This window comes from Glycine max, chromosome 8, assembly GCF_000004515.6.
Source record: "Glycine max cultivar Williams 82 chromosome 8, Glycine_max_v4.0, whole genome shotgun sequence".
In the NCBI taxonomy this organism is placed as follows: domain Eukaryota; kingdom Viridiplantae; phylum Streptophyta; class Magnoliopsida; order Fabales; family Fabaceae; genus Glycine; species Glycine max.
Window position 1 is genome coordinate 9342622 of NC_038244.2, and position 23531 is coordinate 9366152.

The 23531-nt window shown below is 33.5% G+C and overlaps 4 protein-coding genes across 10 annotated transcripts; 2 read left to right on the forward strand and 2 right to left on the reverse strand.

The window, feature by feature from the left end:
- Positions 1 to 337: 337 nt before the first annotated feature.
- On the reverse strand, positions 338 to 6829 carry LOC100798062 (exonuclease 1). 4 transcript variants are annotated; one of them, XM_006585119.4, is made up of 15 exons: positions 6611 to 6829; positions 6312 to 6431; positions 4826 to 4949; positions 4549 to 4686; positions 4214 to 4423; positions 3802 to 3977; positions 3620 to 3692; positions 2993 to 3116; positions 2560 to 2696; positions 2405 to 2459; positions 2148 to 2305; positions 1746 to 2000; positions 1615 to 1666; positions 825 to 1044; positions 338 to 737 (listed from the first exon to the last, which is right to left on the reverse strand). In XM_006585119.4, the coding sequence occupies exons 1-15, from the start codon at positions 6769 to 6771 to the stop codon at positions 656 to 658; spliced, it is 2085 nt and encodes a 694-aa protein (XP_006585182.1). In that variant the 5' UTR covers positions 6772 to 6829; the 3' UTR covers positions 338 to 655. The 4 variants fall into 4 exon arrangements, 2 of the variants coding, with proteins under 2 accessions (XP_006585182.1, XP_006585181.1); XM_006585118.4 differs by having other exon boundaries at positions 1746 to 2305; XR_005892544.1 differs by lacking the exons at positions 338 to 737; positions 825 to 1044 and having other exon boundaries at positions 1746 to 1818; positions 1941 to 2000.
- Positions 6830 to 9031: 2202 nt separating this feature from the next.
- Positions 9032 to 11936, reverse strand: LOC102664624 (uracil-DNA glycosylase, mitochondrial). The gene is made up of 5 exons (XM_006585120.4): positions 11734 to 11936; positions 11377 to 11535; positions 10330 to 10360; positions 10026 to 10161; positions 9032 to 9428 (listed from the first exon to the last, which is right to left on the reverse strand). The coding sequence occupies exons 2-5, from the start codon at positions 11506 to 11508 to the stop codon at positions 9257 to 9259; spliced, it is 471 nt and encodes a 156-aa protein (XP_006585183.1). The 5' UTR covers positions 11509 to 11535; positions 11734 to 11936; the 3' UTR covers positions 9032 to 9256.
- Positions 11937 to 12577: 641 nt separating this feature from the next.
- On the forward strand, positions 12578 to 19962 carry LOC100798594 (HBS1-like protein). 4 transcript variants are annotated; one of them, XM_006585123.4, is made up of 12 exons: positions 12586 to 12828; positions 12915 to 13021; positions 13287 to 13442; positions 15531 to 15749; positions 15950 to 16027; positions 16610 to 17145; positions 17233 to 17343; positions 17434 to 17921; positions 18052 to 18220; positions 18934 to 19173; positions 19266 to 19400; positions 19512 to 19962. In XM_006585123.4, exons 2-12 carry the CDS (start codon positions 12922 to 12924, stop codon positions 19641 to 19643), a joined length of 2364 nt encoding a protein of 787 aa, XP_006585186.1. In that variant the 5' UTR covers positions 12586 to 12828; positions 12915 to 12921; the 3' UTR covers positions 19644 to 19962. The 4 variants fall into 4 exon arrangements, with proteins under 4 accessions (XP_006585185.1, XP_003532775.1, XP_006585186.1 ...); XM_006585122.4 differs by having other exon boundaries at positions 12578 to 13021; XM_041018119.1 differs by lacking the exon at positions 15531 to 15749 and having other exon boundaries at positions 12587 to 12828.
- A 1070-nt stretch (positions 19963 to 21032) lies between these two features.
- LOC100799115 (probable xyloglucan endotransglucosylase/hydrolase protein 16) lies at positions 21033 to 23000 on the forward strand. Its single transcript, XM_003532728.5, has 3 exons — positions 21033 to 21590; positions 22025 to 22218; positions 22535 to 23000. The coding sequence occupies exons 1-3, from the start codon at positions 21306 to 21308 to the stop codon at positions 22938 to 22940; spliced, it is 885 nt and encodes a 294-aa protein (XP_003532776.1). The 5' UTR covers positions 21033 to 21305; the 3' UTR covers positions 22941 to 23000.
- The last annotated feature ends 531 nt before the right edge of the window (positions 23001 to 23531 follow it).

A 23531-nucleotide genomic window follows, 5' to 3' on the forward strand; every position in this document is an offset into this window, starting at 1 on the left:
CGTAAAATTAAAACATTTTAAGGCAAACCAAAACATTGCATGAATTGAATGAAGACTCTCCCACTCAATCATTTTCAAAGATATTTTCTTTTTTTAATTCTGATTTTTTTTCAGTCAATTCAATGTCCGTAAATTTTATCATCTAATTAGTTTTAATTTTAAAACCAAATTTGATCCAAATTTAAAGCAGTTCAAATTAAATCATTTTTCAGTTTGTTTTACCCCTTGCGTTTTTGTTTTAATGTGAGAAATGAACAAATTTTAAATAAATATATTAAAATCATAAAGAATAAGATGGCAAAAACAAATACTATAATTTTATAACATAATACGGCGATATGCTGATTTCATATCAATAAACGCTTCTATTCCAAAATTGATATCAATAAATGAGAATACACGGGGCATACACTTATTCAGTGACATACAAAATTTAGAAAAATGCTCGTGAACTTTTGAACCAAGTTTTATACTATGTGTGGTATTAAATGAAGAAAACAAGATGACTTCCCCAAATGAATGGGGGGGCTACATCAAGAATACAATTTACAGCTTCCAAAGAAAAATTAGCTCTATGCAGGTCCTGGCTGGGGCAGAATGGTGTTAAAAATGACACAAACCTCAATCAAGTTATGTTCCCCTTAAACAACTCGAATTAATTCCCAGGAGCTATTCTTCTAGTCTTGGTTTGTTTTGGCACATATGCATATTGACCAAAGTCTACAGTTTTTTTTGGCCTGAATTAAGACAAGCAGGACTCAAATCATGGTGTTGATACAAAAGTATAAGGGATAATGAATTCCAGTTTGGCAGAAATACATTACCTATTACCAGAAGTGTTTCGAACATCTTTCAGAGGAGCACGGAGACCACTGACTCGAGTGCCAGAAGTGCATCTAAAGGATGACATAACGGAGACAAATCTTTCCATAGACTTCTCAGCTATTTCTGAATACTGGCCCAGATGGGAAATTTTTGTCCCAAAATTTTCTTCTTCAGCATTATTCTCTGTAAATGGTCCGTCAACATTGTGATCGCAGCAACCTATAATCAAGAAACATCAGAATTCAGAGAAACTTCACCGAGATATTTCCTTTCATTATTTAAAAAACATGCTTATATTCAGTAAAGTTCATGGCAGATATCTCAGCTGAGCCAGAATAAAACAAATGGAATATGAAACTGAGAATTTACTCCATTATCCTCATTGAAGTGTTATGTTATTCATAAATTCAGTTTTCTATGTGATTTTCTGCAACAAGTATCTTTCTTATGCATAGATAAGCTACAAGTAGTCAATATTAAATTAGAAACAATAAGAGCTTTTTATTATCCGCAAAAGTCAAATTGCTATGAAAATGGAACTGAAAATGAAATTTCTAAATGAAGACCTAGTCAATCAGTATGCATAGAAGAGTCTATGGGAGTTGTAAAGCCACATTCTTAAAAGATGATAATGCAATAATAACATTGGTGGTAGCCACCACTTTGGATAGCAAGTAAAATGACAACAAAAGCAACAAACATAATTGGTAGAATAACAAGACAATTAATACTAGTTGTTTTACTTGTGAAGGAGAAAGAGAAATATAGCTAACAAGTAATTATTCGTACCATTATTATGAGGAGGTGAAGAACGGTGCATTTGCCTGGGCTGCAAATTTTCCTGGAGAAAGTCAAATGTGCATGAGTAAAAGTAGAAATTGTTAAAGATAACAAAAAGTCCAAAGTTTAAAAAATCCTACATTTTGAATATTGTCATTAGGGGAGATCTTCCTTTTCAGGTCTTTATTCTTCAAAAGGTTGTTACATAAATCACTGTCAGATATGGCGATTTTTCTCTCGTCAATGACAATGCCAGAGGACAGGCAATCTTGTTTATTATCACAAACATTCTTTTCTACTTGCTTGTGCTGAAAATAAGCACTCCTTACAATTACCTTTCTTGTTCCCTCCCTGCTTTTTCCTTCAAGTAAGTCATGGACTACCTGGTCTTTATTCTTGAAATCATTGTTACAAAAATCACTATCAGATAAGGCATTTTTTCTCTTATCAATGACAACGCCAGAGGATAGGCAATCTTGTTTCTCATCATAAACATTCTTTTCCACTTGCTTGTGCTGAAAATAAGCACTCCTTACAATTACCTTTTGTGTTGCCTCCCTGGTTTTTCCTTCAACTGTGTCTTCGACATTTGTGTGCTCATGATCCTTATGCAACCCCAGGCATGGTTTATGAATTGGCTGCCTGGGCTGTCGCAGTACTGTATGTTCAGGGCTTTTCTTCTCCTCACCCACCATAGACACTTAATTCATGCAAACAATGAAATGAGTAACTAATACATGTAAAAGCATAAGGGATTACATTTTCCCATTCAAAGCAAACCTGCAGATTTATATCTTACTGTGACATGGAGACTCTGTAAATTCAGAAATGTTTGTGGCAGAACCATATTCAACCTAAAGAAAGAAAGGAAGAATATGTTAAAAAATATCTAAGTCTCACTACCAACAATGAGTAGAGTCTCCACTATTAAAGTTCAATATTCAGGCCACTTACATGGCTATTAGGAGGAGGGACACTGCCCCAATCCTCAGAGTCAATTACTGATGCAGTAGAATTCTTTGTTTCATTAGCAGCACTAGGTGACACCCGAGGAGCTCTGAATTTCCTTTTCGCTTCAAGAGAAGCAAAACCTTTCATGGCTAAGGAAACGTTACTCTAAGGAGGAATAGAAGAAAAGGTGCTTGCTACAAGTGGCAATATGTTGTAAAGAAACATTGAGCTTAAATGCCACCAAAATTCATTGCCTCAACTTGACTGTTTTGAAAGTTATATAATCTTGAATCTAAATTTTTAGAAAATTGGTAACTAAAGCATCAACAGCATCAGGCAGTATCCCGGTGAACAATAGAATATTACCCTGCATTCCTCCTCTTTAAATATGCTAAACATATTGAAATCAATTCAAGAAGAATGCTTCCTAGGATACAAAAATACTTAGTCAAGAGATTCTTCTGCACGGGCAAATCAATCTTTTTCTTTGCACTTTCAGAATGGTGAGTCTTGAATTGACTAGTTCCTGCAATTGCTAATCTGGCTGTAAGATTCTCTCCCTGTAATTTAAAAGAAATGAACTTTTAACCAACAGTGCCCTTTAAAGTTTAAACTAGGCTATAAAAATAGAGGGAGCATATATCCAAGTATACTGTTTAATTTCTTTTTAACATTTACAAAGAAAGGGGTGACAATCTATTCATATTTGCTCAAAATATGTCTTGTACCAGTACTAGAACATAAGAAGGAAAAAAATATACTTTATATGTAGAATTTACACAAACTCATGCACATCCATGCAAACCAAAGGCAACAGTTATAAAACACTAAGAACCATCTTTTCAGTCGTGTCAATCCAATTCCTATATCATTTTCAAAATTCCATTTTTTTTCAAAATCATATAAATTGTGCTTATTGCAAATGAACAAATGAAATAAGTCATTATTTTGACCAACACATGCAAGAAAAACAGAGATGTTTTAGTTTACTATAAATTTATTCTTTCCTTTAAAAAGCACACACAGTTTGGTATAGATAAAGATAAAGAAGTTGATGATGTACCTCAAATGGCATTTTGGTAATTGGATCAAGATCCCCTTTTGCTATTCTTTGTGCTATATCTTTTGGCATGGGTGTATCCCAGGTTAAGGTATAGCTTCAAGTAAGGTCTTAGAAGATTGAACAAAATGGGGCGGAGTGATATTAATTTAAAATGACAAGAGAACATTAAAAATGAAGGATATGGGCCTAAAAAGTCTAACTCATCACCAATATCATCAGGTATATTAGACAAATGGACAATATTTTCATTAATTGGATCGTAAACCCGTTGATATTGGAAAGTAAATATAGCCTTCTTGAATGACTCTTCATAAAAGGGAGGCACGGAAACTCCACTGTATCTCAAGTGCTTAAGAACCTGATACATTGCAATTGGCATTAGAAATACAAAAATTTCATACAGAAAGATTTACATACATGATTTAAAGGATATATATTGTAATAAGAAAGCACTTTTTAGCATTTCTGTTATGAGTATAGAATATAGATGTAAGCCTGGCTGCCTAAGTGTGTTTAAACAGGGAAAATAAACATGCTTGTTAGTTTTTGTGGTGCTGAACAATCATGCTTGTTAAGAGTATCAGCCACATTCACCTTGTCATAACTTCTAAATTTTTTAATGCTTGCATGGGCCCTTTTGAGACCCATACCTGGCAAGGACTGCAGATAGTCACAGCCACTCAAAATACACATTTCAAGAAGCATTTGTCTGTTGAACCCTTCAAAACTAAGCTCCTTATTCTTTTGTAGCATGGAATACTGAAACTGAACACCTTGACCAAACTTGTCCATTTTAAAGATAATCTGAAATTTCAAGGAAGAAGCAGGCCAGTCAAAAACCAGTGAGTACATCAAAGTAGGAAGAAATATACACTAGTATAGACAGATAACATAAAACATCTATATCTTAAGCCACCTGGTAAACTTACTCTTGGGCAACCAAATGGTATAAGATCAGAATCTTCAGTTATAACTGCATCAACTTGTCCACTAATTGCCAAGAATGTCATCTGGGCATCTGCCTCGTAAGGAGCAACAATATACTGCAAGTTCTCCTGCTTCAAGACCTTCCACAAAAAAACAAGGTTAAACATTTAATTGGAGATGTAATGTAATTATTGTATTGAATATATTCAAATAAAATACATATGTGACACACACTTCACAACAACCAGACCAACTCTGATATATTGAACTCCTTTTTACCTGAATTAGCTCACATGCAATTTGAGGTGAGATATCAACTGCTTTCTGGTAGCACTCATAAGCAGCAGCTGAATTTCCATCTGACTCATGTTCAACTGCACGTGCAAGATTATCCTTTCTAGCCCTGCATTTATAGTATAGAAAATACTTGTTTCATGTGCAAAGTTGCAAATACAACCAATGAGATTTTAAGGTTCTTAAGCCTGCCCAGAAATCAAAGCACTCCTCTTTGGTGATCTTGTAATAAAGCCCATAACCCTTTATCCTTAATATCGTTTAGGACTTAATTCTTTTTGAAAAAAAGAGACAAACTACAAAATGCAGGCCCCATGACAAGGAGTTGTTTTCATTGGTACTGGAGAAAGATTGATTTTTCAGTATCTTAGTTTGAAAGTTGTTAAATTTTTAATCAATTCTATCATTAAATCTTTGAGTATTCCATCCATCCTCTATATTTCACATTAAACCAAATTCATTTTACCTCAATTTCAGAAACAGAAAAGCAATCAAACAATGACAAACAGCAAAGAACAGGTGTGGCATTTAAAACAGAAACAGAAAATTTGATGAATTCAAGATCATAAACATGGCATTACTGCTATTTTCAACAAATTATGCTTGTGAATAAGAACCTCATGTACAAATGAACACATACATGGAGACAAAGCTCAAGAAAGTTATTGTTCAAAATTGTCAGCTTATATCATTTGATGAATTGCACTACATGCAGACCCACTGTACACTGAGGAAGTGAAATCCCAGAAAGGGAGAAACTAATGCAAATGCAGACAACTGCTACAAGCACTGCATCACATCCTTCTTTGAATTTTGAAATTAGATAACTCGCACATAGAACCAAACAAAAAGAAAAACAAAAACTGTTATGACTTAGCACAAAAGGAGAGCTAAACACAAAAGACTGGGCCATTGGGTGGGATAGCCACATAGCTTAAGTACCACATTAAGCTTCTTATTCTACTCAATGTAAGACTCATAACATTGCCACCTCCTTTAAGAACTGATGTTTACAGAGGCTTCACCCTATTGGCACAAACCCTGCCCGATAGTATGTAAGACTCATAACATTGCCACCTCCTTCAAGAACTGATGTTTACAGAGGCTTCACCCTATTGGCACAAACCCTGCCCGATAGTAGCCCCTTTCCCTCACCTATCAGTATTTGGTACATTACACCTTAATCTAACCTATAAGTAGCCCTTTCCATAGTTCAACGCTCAACAGAAGCACTAATTGTTATGACAGCACAAATGGAGAGTCCAATCCAAAAGACTAGTCCATTAAGAGAACTTCATAGCTTAAGTATCACATTACTCAACATAACATACATGAAAGCATCCCATTAACAACTAAGGTGTCACTCAACTCAACAAAAGATAGGTTTTTCTTTTTTGTGGCAAAAAAAAAAACTTAAAAATACCCAATTAAGAAAAACAAAAGTACAATGTCGTGAAGAAAAAGAGAGTACCTGGCACGCTTGTTCTCTTGTTCACTCTTCATCGGCAGAAGCCCTCCATCAAACACTAGAATAGGCTTAACCCCAAAATGGCGCAGCAAATTTACTCTGTGCATGCAATACTCAATGTGCCTAAAACACGTCAATACACAAAACAATCTCAGTTAAGCCTTTTGGGGTTCCATAAAATATAAATTCAACTCAACCCCAGTTCAAAAAAATCGAACTTTTACTAGCTGGGTTACTCCGAACAAAACTCAAAGAAAAACCCAACAAAATAATGGCAAAGAAAAGTGTGAAAGGGGGGTTACCTGGTAGTGGGCATCCCTTTGCAGAGTTCCGTGCTGCAAGAGAGGGCACCTTTGTGGAGCCAAGAGTAGGTGTCTACCGCTACAGAACAACCCTTCAAATCCTTGATGTGGACTGGAACCATAATCGATTTCAATAGCGGCAAAAACCCCTGAATTCCCATTCCTCTTTCTCTTTGGAGAATCACAATGCAGTGTACATTACATATGCAACAAAATTGGGCGCCAAACCTTATATTTTGGCCTGGATAATGGCGGACTTTAATATCTTTATTTAACGTTACTTTTGTTACATGTTTTAATTTTAATTTTATATAATTTTTTTGTTATACTTATTCAAGAAAAGAAAAACAAGTAAATGTTAATACATGTTTTTTTTATCATTCATTAATCATTATTTGTTATTTGTTTTGTAAAGGAAAATGTTTTTTTTTTACTCAGTCAAAAGTAATCAGATTAAAAAAAAAGGGGGGGAAATATTAAAAATCTAAGGAAAAAAATTCAGAGAATCAAATTTTAAAAGATGTTAAGTTTCTGTAAAAAAAAAAAAAAAAAAGATGTTGATTTTTTTTTAATCTAGAGTTTATGTCTTTAAAAACATTTAAATTTAAATTTATTTTTAGTTTATATAAATTAGTGTTTTTAATCTTTACAAGAAACTTGCTTGTTTATTTAATAAAAATAGAAAAAAAAAGTGTATCTTTAACCCTAGGTTATAAATTAAAATCATATCATTTTAATTATGTATGAACTAAAATCTAAATAAAATATTTATCAAAATAAAAAACCAAAAACCTTTATATTTTCAGAAACAAAATCCACATTTGATTTAAGACTAATTTAGTTATTAATGATTTTATAAAAAACTATTAAGATGATAGTTCATTCTTTGAAAAACTAATTATGTACTACAAACGTTAAAAAAAATAGAATAATGTTTTGCATTTGTAATTTGAAGAGTGAATAATCCATTTAGTTTCTGAAAATTTAATTTGAAATTGTACTAATGTTCAGTGCTAAAGTGATAGTCACTAAAAGTACACCATTAAAAAATTAACATAGTTTAGTTTTTTTATTAGTCGCTTGAAATTGTATTGATTGTTCAAATTGGTTCATGAAAATATTATGACAAAAGGTCTCTGAGATTGTAAATCCAGTTGAGTTTGAAATAATATAACAATTATGTACGCATTTAATTGTTAAGGCTTTGTTATCTAGCTCTTGGTTTTGTTCTTCAGTCTCTGTAGATTAAACTTAATTTGATTTCTGGAACAATGTCTTCTCATAGTGAACAAGACTAGAAGAAAAAAGAGGAGAATGGAGATGCACAAACACATAATTTCCCCCAAAAGCCCCGTTTCATTATCTTATTAATCAACAACAGATTCATGGCTAATTGAGAAAACTCGTGCTTATACCATGAGAGAGAAAGAAAAAAAAAAAAGCACCAGTCAAATTTGTTCTTGAATCATCATATTTAGTTTTTAACAACCAATTTAAACAATCAATACAATTTCAAGCGGTACATTAGTAATTCACTGTAATATTTTAATGAACTCGTGATAAGTAAAAATAGTTTTGAACTCTTACAACTAAAATCTTAGTGAATTCACAAATTAGTTCTTGAAAATGAGGCACAATCAATTTAATAACTGAAAAGTGTAATTCATCATTCAATGTAGCCATCAACCATTTTCAAACTGTTGCTTTATATTTATTAAACATGTCAATTATTACAAAAATTTGTAGCCGGTATTTTTTTACAGCAGTGCTCATCCAACCAGAGCCCAAGTAATAATAGTTCAATCGCCAATAAGTTTAGTCCGACAATAATACAAGTGCCGGTTCACTTGTACACTTCCAATTTGACAAGCTAAAAAATGTCAACAGCAACACAATGATCCTATACAGTTATTTTGTTTAGAGGATCTCTCTTAATTGCTCCTTATAATGTCATATCATATGTTTTGTTCCATTAGAGATGCTCTAAAGTTGTTTATATAACCAATCAGAGCTTAATTTTAAGAAATTCAGTATGATATATAGATCATCTCCAACGGTTAAAAAATTAAATAATAATGTCTAAAAATAAAAAACTCATAAAGTATCGTGCATTAAAGATGTTCTAACAAGTTATTGTTCTTAGATTCCGTCCCATTAAGTAAGATCTTGGTTTAAATCTTATGAATGAAAAAATCATCTTAAAAAAAGAAGACCTCAAAAAAGATTAATAATAAATAAAATCATTGAATATAATTCACAAATAATAACAATAAGATAGTTATTAAAAAATATATGTAAAGGAAAACATTTTTTATTCCTTTTAAACAACATTTTAAATTTTAAATTTTAAATTTCATGATTCAAATTTTAAATAGTAATACTATATCAAATTAAACATATCCTTTTTGAAGTCTTAATTAATTAACCCATGCTTATACACCACTTTCATAAGGTGGTCACAATGTTCCCTTATAGCTCGAATGATCTGAAAGCAATCATGCTCCTCGATCAGCCTATTAGGCTCCTCAGAATCTGATTGGGCTTCAATGTCATAATACCCTCTCTCTCGGATCATACAGATACCATGCAAAATTCCACACAACTCTCCCTTATGATCTCTCAATATTCCCCCACAGGAAGCTTCTCTCAATATTCCCCTGCCGGAATCCATTTCATTGGCTCTTTGCTTTTGTTGTAGACGGTATTGGCCGGAAATTTGTCACCAACATTTTTAGCAGCTTTCCATGCTTCTTCCAGCTTCTTTAGACGAGCTAGAAACTCTTCACTCCACATTTGGTCCCGAAAAACCCGATGGTTCCTACGTTGCCATAACAGATCCAACGTAAGTCCAAAACGCAGGTTCCAATTATGGGTTGGTTGTTTTTAACTATGAAATTTACACATGTCATTCTGTAGAGTAATTCTACTTAGAATTTTATCTCACAATTTCTCAATTACTCTTCTACACAATCATGAGAATTATTAGTACCCTAATATTTATGTTTATAAATTCAAACAAAATCTATTATATTTAGATCTATATCTATATATTATAAAAGAAGATTTTATATCAATGAAAGATGCCATGTAACATTCCCAAATTCATTATCTGATTAAATGTAATTAATTCAATTTTAAATGTAAATTTAATATATCAAAACAGATTCTTATTAATGCATTGTAATTATAGTATTATAATAAGGGTTGACCTCTTCTCTTTTATTATTGTTGCTGATATCTTTTCAAAGATTGTTGTAGTCTTTATGGGATGAGTGTGTATGGAGTAAAAATGGTGATTGTGATTTTGGGCGACTTTGTTGGAAAAGGCTTGGTGATATAGTTTGAGAGTATTGCAATGAGTTTTTGTTACTGTTTGGTTTCAAAGGTTTGCTATAGTGTCACACAATGACGGTACCTAGATTTCTCCCGAGCATTGTTTCCCCACAACAGAAACACAACTCTTCCATCTTCTGTGAGATTGTCTTTGATAATACCATCAGTAAATTGTTCCCAGCCTTTTTTGGCATGAGAATTCGCATGATGCTTCCTGACTGAACTCAAAAGTATAATACAGGTAAAAAGAATACCACAATACAAGCATAAAACACCAAACATAATGCAGGACAGATTCATACTAAATAAGCAAGCATGTAGTGAAATACTATAAACATAATGATACCTATACTTTATTAGAATTTCACAAAAATAAAGAGTATAACCTGTGAGAACAGCATTGAGTAAGAGAACACCCTGAAATGAATTTAAAATTGTGATTAGATAATATTATTTCAAAAAAAACCCTCACTGAATGAAGTTACCCATTATGTTAAAACTAAAATATTTATACTGGTGAAGTCACAAAAGTCACCCATCTTCTATTCAATATATTTAATTGGCAATCTTTTATAGGTGAGAATTTTAGTTATTGACATAGATTTTATCTTCAAACCATATTAAACATTTGAAGGAAACGTTTAAGAGGCCTTGACCATAAAATATATTGGCCTAATTATGATAAACTTTTCTGTGAGCTTTTATCGGAGAAGAAATAGAGATAAAATGAATCAAAGTTCTCCCATAAGTTAAAATAAAGTTATACACTTTAGCTTTTGGAAAAGATAGATGAGAAAGCTTCTAAAAAAGCTAAGGCACATAAATTGATTTTAACTTACTATTTCCTTCTCCCATAAGTACTTGTCAAAAAGTTATCCAAACTAAGCCATTAAGCATATCACACAAGATGAACTTACTGTGTAAAGAGCCTTCAAAAAATGAGCAAGATTAAGCTCACACCATGCATGACATTTACGATGTACTTAACATTCAATACTATGAAGTATTTATCCATGAAATACTTTTGTAATATGGCATTGAGAAAATACATTGATCGCTGTTATCATTATCATTATTTTAATAAACTTACTAGTTTGCCATTACAGAGAGTACTGTGTAGAGTAGACAGACAGTAGTAAGAAATACAATGTGCACATGTATCTTGTTTGCTTTAATTGCAGAGTGTACACTTGTAAACAAGTGGACAAATTCGAAATAGATAAATTATTAGATTCAGTCAATGATTCTCACGTCAATCTGAGTATGAAGGAAAGCACATGTCAGGCACATTCCCCATTCCCCTTATTGCAATCTTTGTAATAAGACAAGGTCCCAATTGCAATTATTACTTGAGGATCCACATTCCCCTTATTGAAATCTTTGTAAAAAGACAAATCCCTACACATAAGTCAGGCACATGTCAGATACTGTACCTGCAAAGCCCATTTTTGAAGATTTCCATGAGTTGGAATAGAGCAGCCAAGGTCTTGGTGAAGCTCCTTAAATATATTTACCAAACTGGAAGGGACTTTGACTCCTTCAGGGACTGAGAATGAAAGCCCCATTGCTTGACCAGGCCAATGATAAGGGTCCTAAACATAAAACAAAACCCACAAATCACTAAAAGAGAGTAAAATCAGGGTCGATAAACTTCTCCAGAGATACTTAACAAAAAATGTTTATAGTCTTCTCAGATAAATGTTCATAGAGAAGTTATTCCTCCAACTTCACACCACCTAAACCTGATTCTGCGTTTTGAACTATCAGAAACGACAGGAGGGTTGGTTTACCTTTGGTTTTGGAGAGCCTCTCGACGCAGAGTTTGTTGATCGACGGAGAGCGCGGAGGCATTGACGTCGTCGGATGTGGGGAGAGTGGGCTTCAACCGCTTCGAAGCGGGTTGGAAAAAGTCCGTTAGGGTTCTCAATGACGCAGAAGCAATGGCGGGAACGGAAACACAGGGATCAATATGTCATATTTTAAATCTTGTGTCCTTTTGAGTTAATGTCTTTAATGTTTCTAATATTTACAAAATAAAAATTGTTTGTTTATTTTATAAAAATAGCAAAAATTGTGTATTTTCCACCGTTGTTATAAATTAAAATCATAACGTTTATATTGAAAATAAAATATTTATCAAAATAATAACTAAAAACGTCTATATTTTCAGAAACAAAGACCACATCTCAAATGTTAACGTTTAACATGACATTTAAAAATACTTGCTAACATTTTAAAAATTTAAAATATCATAATAATTTTTTTAAAATTTAATATATAAAAAAATAATTATACAAGATAATGGACAAAATATGATATTAAACTTAATTATATAATTAATCTCTTAATTATATTTTAAAATTTAATTTCATCTCTTTATTATTAAAAGGTTCAATTCGTTTAAAATAAAATAATTATACCATTTCATACTCGTTAATCAATTAATAGAAATTGGAATTTTTTTTCGTACATTGTATTATTTACATCAGTTTCTAAACAAGTGATGTAAGAGGCTCTCTTTGAGTCAAGTTTGGGTGATTTGAGCTTGACGACATCCTTCTGCATTAATATAATTAATGAATTAATTATATACTTAAGCCTGTATATAAATAATAATTAACAATATTAGTGAAAAGGGAAACCAATCGATCCCTTGCGCGTTTGCTTGCTTGGATCCACACACTCATCATTCTTCTCTTCTGGACCCTACTTATTCACACCATTTCCATTCACTTTCCACTAAAGTAAGGGTTTCACAATCTAACCCCTCCATGCTCCATGCTCGAGAGGGCTAGGTTAACGGTGGCTTAGCACGTAGCTCTAACCAATGAACCTCCGGAACGGTTAACTGTTTGTGCCAAACCCACCGTTCCGCAAAGAACGACGTACGAATTGACGATGCGAGCCTAGTTTCGTTCTCTGTTTCCCAAATCTCTTTCTAATTGATCTGCTGTATCGTTTTCGTGCTCAGTGCCACCATGCCCCGTAAAGTAAATTACGGACTCGATTACGACGACGATTACTATGATGATGATTATGATGACTATGCTTATGATGATGTTGATGCAGAAGACTATGGTTAGTTTGTTTTATTTTATTTTAATTTTATTCTTTACCACAATGATGCTTTCTTTCACTTGTATTTCCTCGGGTTTGGTGTTAGTTTCACATTGATATCTGTTTAGCTCTGCTACATGATTTCCATGCAGTTTCTCTGTTTTGGAGCTGTGGTTGTTACTTGTTAGGTTGCTTGTTATTGCTACTAAGTGTTTTTTTTACTGAACTGACTACTTGAATTTTGACATTGTTTATTGTTCATAATAAAAATTTTCTGCCGTAACAGGAGGACCTGATACAAAGCAAGAGACCATTAAGCCTGGCCTTTGGCAATGCTCCATTTGCACTTATGACAACGATGAGAGTATGACTTTTTGTGATATTTGTGGTGTTGTACGCCGTCCCTTGGTTAATACTGGAACTTCCAACAGTAACAAAACAGGTAATCCAGTTAATGAAGAATAATTTTGTTTATTGCTGGGGGTTTTTTACTTTTGTTTTGCATGACAAAGATATCTCTTTTACATGGTCTAAATTTTAAATTACTCTCTCTGCCTTTTTACATTTGTGGCTTAGGGTGGGGGGGAGGGAAAAAGTTGCCTAATTGATAGTCTTCATTGATGTGGTACATAATTTTTTTTTGTCATTCTGTTTTGATATGGGAAGATGGAACTTGGAATATCTTGGAATGTAAAATTTCTAAGTTCTTCTAGCTTTATTAATATCAACAATTAGTTTGAATCTGTGGGATGTTTTATTTCTATCCTCGGTCCGTAGAAAGATAAGCTGAGATAAAAACTTATATGAAATTCTGGTTTGTTTATTATTTCTAAGGCTAAGGCATGGCTCTAGATGACAAAAAATAGAATTGTTAAAACAAGATAGTTGTCCTTATCACAGGTTAGGATTAGATGTGGGGACGAAGCAAATCAAGAATGAAGCAAGGCTTTCCTGTCTCTGTTTGTTCGAAATGGAAACTGCCTTAAAATGACCATATGAAGGAGTCTAAGAGAATGTCATGTACACAATTCTCCAAAGATTGCAGAAACTGAACATTGCCACTATGTTTGGCTTTGTTGCTTTTAGCAAAACCTTTATAATGAATTGTTGAAGGCTTCTCTATAAAGGACACCATGTGCTCATCAAGAGCCCCTAGAATATTGTGCCATAAGGGCTTGGCCTCCTTATGACGCAAAAAATAAGTAGTCTGTTGGATGTGAACTAGATCTGCACATATATGGCATAACACTTGTGACTAAAGTAGCTTGTATTTAGTTATGGGCTTAGTAAGCACAACTTGTATGCTGCGTGCTGACTCAAAAATGCCATGGTGCATCTCTACTTGGTATAACCAATGGTTGTATTCTGCAATTATTGTTCCTTCATGACAAATGCTTCCTCTAAATAAAATTGTAGTTTCAGTACAAATAGTTGATTGTCATGATGCTACAACCTTTCTTGAGAATATTGACTATCACGATGCTGTATATCTTGTTTGTAGAGCATCCTTGAGTGGATTTGAGTGCAGTTCAGTTTAGATGGCAATTGTAGGAAGAAACACTAAACTGTGAGGTGTGTTAGGAATATGGACAGAATACTCCTTATAAGACTTTGGCAATCCTCCTCCCTTGAGCTAACTTTTGGAAGTGAGTTAAGACTTATCCATTTCTAATATGGTACAAGAGCCTATTCAGTATTAATGTTGGTCACCCACAAGTTTAGTCTTGCAAACCTCACACACTAGATATCCTGTCCTCGGTGTGAGGTATGTCTGTTAAGATGTCCTACATTGAATAGGAATATGGCTAAAATACTCCTTTTAAGACTTGGGCAATCCTATTCTTCTGAGCTAGTTTTTGAGAGTGAACTGGATCCAGTCCATTTCTCGACAATACTCAATAGCAAAATAGTGACCAGCAAATTTAAATAAGTGAGCTAAATTGATAAACAATTTGGGCTCTTGTATTAGTTATTGTTTGGTTTTAACAACTTGGGGGGAATTCAACTCTGTTCCTGAAAACTGATCATTTTGCATCATCCAGATACAAAAAAAAGAAAAATATTAAACTGTTACAAACCAAGAATTAAGAATGGGGAAGAAAAGAAATATTTTATTGAATAGGATGAAAAGAACAAGGAATAGCCAAATAGAAAGAGCAATCTCTCCTTCAAGGGTCTTTGCTTCACAAAGAGCTAATGCTCAATTTACAAATGATACCTGATAGAATGAGAGCTTTCCTCGGTAGGGACAGGATTCCTCGGTCTTTCTGGTTGTTTGGCAATTTTCCATTTTATCTTTTTATGTAAGGTTAAATAACAATAATTTGCTAATAAAAGGCGTAGCAGGAGGATGAGGAATCCTCAATGAAGGAAAATAATGTTTTAATCTTTTTGCAAATCTGATAAAAGGAGAAAAGGGGGAGGGAGGAGAGTCAAAGAATATGAGAACATGTATCTGGCTGCATAGTGTTAGGTTTACAACAATGGCCATGATATTCCTATAACCTATTTAGCAATGTCTTTGGTGCAGTTGAAGACGTAACCAAAAGTCCTGGAGCATCCAAGTTGGCCAGATCTCTTTTTCAATCATTACAACAACAGATTGCCAAAGAGACTGTATTATTTCCAAAGCCAGATGATGGTTTTCTGACAGATGGCAGTAACTTCTACAAGCTTGACAATGTCCGAGGAGAATTTCATGAAATTCATAAGGATTTTAGTACTCAAAGCCATCCACATTTAAACATAGGTCTTAACAAGTTTTGATTCAGGATGTGCATGTGACTAGTTTAAACAGTTTCTTCTAAATTTGACATTTGGATGTTGTGCAATGAAAGATCTTATTAGTTGAAGTTCCTGCAAGTTGTAACTCCTTGCATACGTGAGCAAAATACTTATTTATTCTTTTTTAAATAATAGTTATAAAACCATGCTTTTCTTTGTATACAGATCCTTTCAAGTTCAATGTTCCATCCCCCGACGATGTGGTTTATACTGGCCTACGTTCTTCCAAAACGGGTTTGAAAGGTATCCTTCCCTCAACAAATCTAATTTGCCTCTAGAGTAGTTGGAGAAAATGTGTTTAATAGTTAAGAGCACTACTAACTATCATTTAAACTGAAAACTCACATTATTTCTTTGTGGTTTCACTTCAATATTTTCCATAAACTTTTAATAAATCCCCCCCCCCTCCCCCCCGCTTTTATATAAAGAAAAAGAAATACTATTGGAAAGGAATTCCAAGTTTCTGATTTTTTTTATTATAACTTTTTGGGCTCTAAATCTTGCACAGAATGATCATTATCAGGGAATATATTAGGCTTTAGCTGTTCAATATGTTTCCTATTAAAGTTGTGTCCCTGAATCACTGTTAAAAAGATTTCTAATTCCTGGAGGTTGTTTTAAGTCCAATTGCAGAAAGCTTTCACCGATTCTGGTAGTCAAAGTAATTGGAAATATCTGAAGGCCATCTTTATCACGGTAGCTTTCACCCAAAAAATGAAAAAATATTTCTAGGAAAAACTGTATAGTTTTTCTGTATTTATTATCTTCAAATTCTAATTCCTTGTACATAAATATTAATCTATCTTATTTGTGTAATGCTTTCAGACAAAGCTACAAACTCTAATTCTCAGCTTTCATCAAGCACCAGAGAGAAGAATGAACTTTCTGTACAGTCAAATGCTGAAAGTTCAGACAACTTATCATCCTTAATGCAAAAGAGCAGACAGGATAGTTCAACTGAGAGCAAGCTTTCCAAAAAAGTAGCAATTGATCTGCAAACAAGTGGTAAAACTTCAAACAGCTTGCCGGAATCTTTGTCAAAAGACAAAGATAACAATATTAATAAAATAAATTCTTCGAAAAATGGTACAATTGATATTCAATCAAGCAAAGAAAAGTCAGGTAGTTTGTCTACACGGTCAAAAGTCAAGGAAAGTGATAACATCAGTTCCTCTTCTATCAAAGATGGAAAACCTGAAAGTATTTCCAGCAGTTTCAGCAACATGGTTGTCGATGTAAGATTTGGAAATTCTGATAACACTAATGCTAAAGGAACTCACTCACGTGTTTCTTATAAGCCAGAAAAATGGATGCTCCCTGAACAAGCTGAAGATACATTGACTCAGCTGAATCTTGCAATTGTATGCAAATGGTCTATTCTTTTGTACGTTCCAGGAAAGTATTTCTTGGAATCAATGACACTAAAGTTTTTGGTTTGTCTATTGTAGGTTGGCCATGTTGATTCTGGAAAATCAACTCTATCTGGTAGGTTACTGCACCTATTGGGACGGATCTCCCAGAAAGAAATGCACAAATATGAAAAGGAGGCCAAGTTACAGGTAATTTCATTGTGGTAATCTTTTTTGTGCTTTTAAAGCTTGATGTTTCTGAACTCATGCCAATTTCGGCTCCTTTTTTTGGTTAATCAGGGCAAGGGATCCTTTGCTTATGCTTGGGCACTTGATGAAAGTTCTGAAGAAAGAGAACGGGGAATAACTATGACAGTGGCTGTTGCTTATTTTGACACGATGAGATATCATGTTGTTGTGCTCGATTCCCCTGGCCATAAAGATTTTGTCCCAAACATGATTTCTGGGGCAACACAAGCTGATGCTGCAATTCTTGTTATAGATGCCTCACTTGGTTCATTTGAAGCTGGTATGGATGGCAGCAAAGGGCAAACAAGGGAGCATGCACAACTTATCAGAAGCTTTGGTGTTGACCGGGTTATAGTTGCTGTAAATAAGATGGATGCTGTTGCGTACTCCCAAGATCGATTTGATTTTATAAGGCAGCAGCTGGGAGTTTTTCTCCACTTTTGTGGTTTCAAAGATTCTTCTCTATCTTGGATTCCCATGAGTGCCATGGAAAATCAAAATTTGGTGGCATCCCCTTCTGATGCTCGTTTAAAAAACTGGTATTTTTTTTATTACTCTAGGTGTGATTTTGACTTTTCATGATGGGCTATGAAGAGGGCTATGGAAGGCGTGGGTGTTTTTTTTATGTAAATTTCAACATATTTTTCACTCTGGAATCATTGTGAACAGGTATGGTGGACCTTATCTATTAGATGCAATTGACTCTCTCCAACCTCCTACTAGAGAATTCTCAAAACCTCTACTAATGCCAATATGTGATGTCATCAAATCAACTACACTTGGACAGGTTTCTGCCTCTGGTAAACTAGAAGCAGGAGCTCTTCGGAGTGGATCAAAGGTATACCATTGGGCAATGTGGCTGTTAATGAAAAATCAAATGATAGATATGAATTTGGAATTCTTCAAATTAGAAGTGTTATTTACCGATCTGAAACTAACTGAATTTCTGCTAGGCATTAATAATATTTTGTTAAATATTTTATTTCGTGTTTTTACCATATGTACTTGGTGTAGAAACTAAAATAAAAATGTTGAAAAAGGACTCACAAAGTAATAATATAACTAAGGACCAAAAACTTATATACACTGTTAGTATAATTTTTTAATACAAACTTTCAATAAGATTTGACCATTTTATTACATCATCCTATTTATTAATATGATGTGGGGATATGGTAGATTTTTACTGAATGTCTGTGTAAAAATATTTCATGCTGACAGTGTAAATAAATTAAACTCAACTTATTAAGCATTATTATTATTTTATGAAACAATATTTACTTGATGAACTCATTTTATATTTTATTTTGGTGAATAAAACTCATTTTATATAGTTCTTTATAAATGTGCCGTTTCCCCCCAACATATTCAGTTAGACAATGCTGAGGCAGCAAGGGATGTTACCTAGAAATTTTATTCAGGAAATTGTCTAGCATGAAAATTGAGATAATAATGTCTCAAAGGGCACAAATTTTGATATGCTAGCTTTTCTTACATGACATGAAATGAAACTATTTGTCTATAACTGTATTTTTCTTAATAAAATTGTAGGTCTTGGTTATGCCTTCAGCTGTTGTGGGAACAGTACGCTCATTGGAGCGTGACTCTAATGCTTGTACTGTTGCAAGAGCTGGAGATAATGTAGCTGTAACGTTGCAAGGTGTGGATGGAAATCATGTGATGGCAGGAGATGTACTATGCCATCCTGACTTTCCTGTTGCAGTTGCTAAGCATTTGGAGTTGAAAGTGCTAGTGTTGGATGGTGCAAGTCCCATATTGGTGGGCACACAGGTGTGTACTATGGATGCGAATGACATTCCTTGCACTTTATTTTCCAGTTTTTTTATTGGAGGAAAAATTCTTTTATTTTTCTATCTCTGCAGTTAGAGTTTCACATACACCATGCAAAGGAACCTGGCAGAGTTTCAAGAATATTATCAGTACTTGATCCCAAGACGGGTAAGGTGACCAAAAAGTCACCTCGCTGTCTCTCTGCAAAGCAAAGTGCAGTAATTGAGGTGAATAAACAATGCAAAACTCATTGTTTCAATGATCTTCACTTTTCTGTTCATCTATGATGCCAAGGATTTGCAAAACTTAGAATGACTTTAATTTTGTCTGATTTCTAGGTGATTTTGAATGAGACAGTCTGTGTGGTAGAGTTCTCTAGTTGTAAAGCTCTTGGAAGGGTATCCCTAAGATCAATGGGAAGAACGATTGCTGTTGGAGTTGTGACAAGAATAATTGAAGAACAAGGTTAATTTGTGCTATTCATCATATAAAATGATGATAACAAGGAGGGATTCTCAACAGACCATGCATCTTTGTTTGCCATCCTAGCCTGGATTAAGTTGTGCTCCCAGACCACAGGCAGCTATATAACTCTCGATGAGGTTTATGGGTTAACACGTGAATTATCAATTATGTAAGAATGGTGAAGATTTTTTTGTATGTTTTTCACCATATATGTATCATAAGAGAGCGTGCCTTTTCAAAAAATCTAGACTTGTGTATCATAGCAACTAGTCGAACGAAGAGACGGAAAAGTATACGAGGGATGCAATTGCTTTTATTCTTTAATGCCTAGTCTTCATTATAGATTAATCTACCTGCATATCTATAATCAAATTTTGAGCTTGGAAATCATTTTATCGAAGTAGTTCTGCTTGAAACATGCATCGGATATTAAATATTTTCTTAATGGAATTTGAACTATAGTTTGTCATGTGAAAGATTAACCCCTTTCACTAATATCAACTATCGTTGGTATGAAGATGCTGATTTGGAATCATACAGAATTATAGATTGCTTGACTTGTATCCTGTATAAGGAATAAATCACATGCTAGTCTGCACGTGTAGCCTTGTATTTCGAGTTACTTTGCCAAGTTCTCAATCCACCTATAGATATTAGCTACCTCTTTTATACCTCGAAATCTAAATTTGCTCTTAAAGAAAAGTCAGCCCATAATTAAGGCCGTAACAAAGCCAGTTAAGCATATATGTATCGTGCAATTGCACTTGCACCCTTCATCCATTCCATTGATTATTGTATGAAATGAGATACCTCAAATCTGGCAAAATTTTCGGAAATTCTCTAATCAATTATGTACAATCCAAGACATATATACACGCATATTACCAATCAACTGTAACCAATACTCAAAGGTATTTCCCCCTTTAATTAAAATCCGTTAAATAATAGGACATGAATTTTTTTATAACAAAGCAAAAGAGATTTTATTCAAAAGCCCATACTCAGTAATAGGACATGAATTGAATTAAATATATATATATATATATATGCAGATTCCATTTCTACAATGTGTTTCACCTTTTTTCATCCCCTTATTCCCTCTCTTACTCGTTTTTATTGTAAAACCTATTATTGAACTTTGCCTTAGAAAGAATAGAAAAGAAAAATTCAAAGCTTTTTTTAAAATGGTTATAAAAAAGTTGGATTTGACTCATCTACAATAAATATAGAAAAAGTAATTTCAGTAATTGATGAAAAAAATAATAAATAATATTTCAACATTTTTGTAATTTATGATACATTTATACGTAATATTGACTATTGATTTTATTATTAACGATCGAGATTACTTACTTTATCCTCTAAAATGAGTTGCTAATTTTAGAAGTGGCAGATCCATTAAAGCTAATAAAATAAGTAATGACTTCAACAAAGATAACTCTTTGTAACATCCCTAATTCATACACCACCATATGCAACCTTCCCATTAACCCACTTAATTATTAGCTCAAATCATCTAATTGCCAGCTTTTTTCCTTCTATTGCTTCCATCAGTTCATGAAACGTCCCAGTGCACCAAAAGATCATCATGGTCCCCATCATTTACATAAACTTCATATAAAGAGACTATCTTCTCACACTTTAAACCAGAAGATTTTATAGCAAATATGGCAAAATATGAAACATATCTGAGAGCCTCAGCTCTATTGCTGGCCCCTCTCTTGATGTGTCTCTTTGGAGTCACTGCTGAGGGTGATTTCTTTGAAGATATTGACATCACTTGGGGTGAACATGGTGGTGTAAATATACTAGGAAGCAACTCTCTCGTGCTTTCTCTTGACCAGTCCTCTGGCTCTGGCTTTCGATCCAACGCAGAATATCTATATGGTAGAATAGACATGCAGATTAAACTTGTCTCTGGTAACTCAGCTGGCACAGTCACTGCATATTATGTGAGAAATCCTCTCTGATTCTGTTCTAATGTTAAATTTAATTGTTTTTACATTTGATGCCGTTAATATATTTCACGTGAGAAATTCTTGTGTGCACTAAACCAACCAACATTAAATAATTATACAAATCTTGTGCCACAAAAATATTCTATATTTCAAAAAGTGATCATGCATCAATTGTTAATTGGCTTAGGCAGAAGAATCCACTGTATTGTATGTAACTTTTCAGTTTAATAGGTATTTCCTGTTAGTTTAGAAGGCTTTACATTGTTAATCAATCTTTTGTATGCCTTTTAAAGTAATAAAGTCAATAAACTTATTAAAAAACAGAGTTTATAATCGGATAATAATATAAAAAATCAAACTATCTGTGTATATATTATTATTCATAACTTCTATGTTGCTTTTGATTGATCTTATGTGTCATGGTGCAGCTATCTTCTGAAGGGCCAAACCATGATGAGATTGATTTTGAGTTCTTGGGAAATCTCAGTGGAGAACCCTACATAGTCCACACCAATATCTACACTCAAGGCATAGGGAATAGAGAACAACAGTTCTATCTTTGGTTTGACCCCACAAAATATTTCCACACTTACACTATTGTATGGAACCCTCAGCGCATCATGTAAGAAACATATGATATACCTTTCATTCTCCATTAATTTTTATTTCTCTCAAATTTTACTATGGATATATTTTTTTCTCTATGAAATTATGTTTAGGAAAAATGAAAATTTTCAAGGAACCATCTAAGTTCTATACAACTGTGTTTTTGAAGATGAAAATAATATTTGAGAGAAATTTTGTACTTTTTTGTGGGACTCACCTTTTACACCCTACTTTAATTCAAAAATTTATCTTCTATTTTCATCTTCTAAACCAAACATGCTCAGCAATGTATAACTAGACCATTGATCCTCTACGTTTCAACATTTTGCTAGTTTCATGGTAGATAATGTCCCTATTAGAGTCTTCAACAACTATGAAGCCAGGGGAGTACCATTTGCTAGCAGCCAGGCCATGAGGCTATACTCCAGTCTATGGTGTGCAGATCAATGGGCAACAAGAGGAGGGCTTGTGAAAACCAATTGGTCCTATGCTCCCTTCAAAGCTTACTATAGGAACTTTGATGCTAAAGCATGTGTGTGGTCCAAAGGATCATCTTCCTGTCCTTCAAGCCCACCTTCCATGACTCATAATACTTGGCAAGCTCAAGATTTGGATGCTGATGGTAGAAGAAGTCTGAGATGGGTGCAAAAGTATTACATGATTTATAACTACTGCAAAGATTACAAGAGATTCCCTCAAGGTCGACCTCGTGAATGCAGGCTTTCTAGATTCTCTTGAGTGTGGAATAAGTAAATTTAAAATTAATTTGATTTTTTTAAATAATTAGTGTGTATTTAAAACTCCTCAAATACGGTTGAATTTGAGTAAGTTCAATCTGATTTTATTTTGCTTGCTTGAACGGATAATTTTACCTTTGCTTATTTACTTAGTTTTCTAAAGAATGTAAAATTATTAAATCGAAGTCAACTCTTCATTTAAAAGGTGCTCTAAACATACAATTTGATTTACAAAGAAGTTCAATCCAAACCAATACTCCTTTCTTAGAGGAACTAACAATACTCTTATGACATTGGTTAAAGAATAAAAAATAAAAAAAGTTTATTATTAAAGTGCACTCTTTTGTAATTTCCAATGTAACCTCAACCTAATTTTCAACAAACTTTGTATTTATTGATTCTTTAACTAGTTTTCTAAGAACACTAGTTAACAAAATCCTTTTATAACAAGTTCCAAAAATGATAATTGATTTTTTCATCAAACCAAACCAATTCCATTCGAAACATGAGTTAATATTTTTACTTATTGAAAACGTTTCTAGAGTAATTTAACGGACACCTGATATAATACTACTGCAAAGCTCAAACTTCT

Coding starts and splice junctions, on each gene's coding strand:
- LOC100798594 (XM_006585122.4), top strand. CDS start 12,922: ATGCCCCGTAAAGTAAATTACGGACTCGATTACGACGACGATTACTAT. Junction 15,750..15,949: donor CCATCCACATTTAAACATAG/GTCTTAACAAGT, acceptor CTTTGTATACAG/ATCCTTTCAAGTTCAATGTT. Junction 17,344..17,433: donor AAAAGGAGGCCAAGTTACAG/GTAATTTCATTG, acceptor TTGGTTAATCAG/GGCAAGGGATCCTTTGCTTA.
- LOC100798062 (XM_006585118.4), bottom strand. CDS start 6,771: ATGGGAATTCAGGGGTTTTTGCCGCTATTGAAATCGATTATGGTTCCA. Junction 4,687..4,825: donor TTGCATGTGAGCTAATTCAG/GTAAAAAGGAGT, acceptor TTTTTGTGGAAG/GTCTTGAAGCAGGAGAACTT. Junction 1,667..1,745: donor CTAATGACAATATTCAAAAT/GTAGGATTTTTT, acceptor GACTTTCTCCAG/GAAAATTTGCAGCCCAGGCA.
- LOC100799115 (XM_003532728.5), top strand. CDS start 21,306: ATGGCAAAATATGAAACATATCTGAGAGCCTCAGCTCTATTGCTGGCC. Junction 21,591..22,024: donor GCACAGTCACTGCATATTAT/GTGAGAAATCCT, acceptor GTCATGGTGCAG/CTATCTTCTGAAGGGCCAAA. Junction 22,219..22,534: donor TGGAACCCTCAGCGCATCAT/GTAAGAAACATA, acceptor ACATTTTGCTAG/TTTCATGGTAGATAATGTCC.
- LOC102664624 (XM_006585120.4), bottom strand. CDS start 11,508: ATGGGGCTTTCATTCTCAGTCCCTGAAGGAGTCAAAGTCCCTTCCAGT. Junction 10,361..11,376: donor TTCAAAAATGGGCTTTGCAG/GTACAGTATCTG, acceptor AATTCATTTCAG/GGTGTTCTCTTACTCAATGC. Junction 10,162..10,329: donor ACTCAATGCTGTTCTCACAG/GTTATACTCTTT, acceptor TTTTGAGTTCAG/TCAGGAAGCATCATGCGAAT.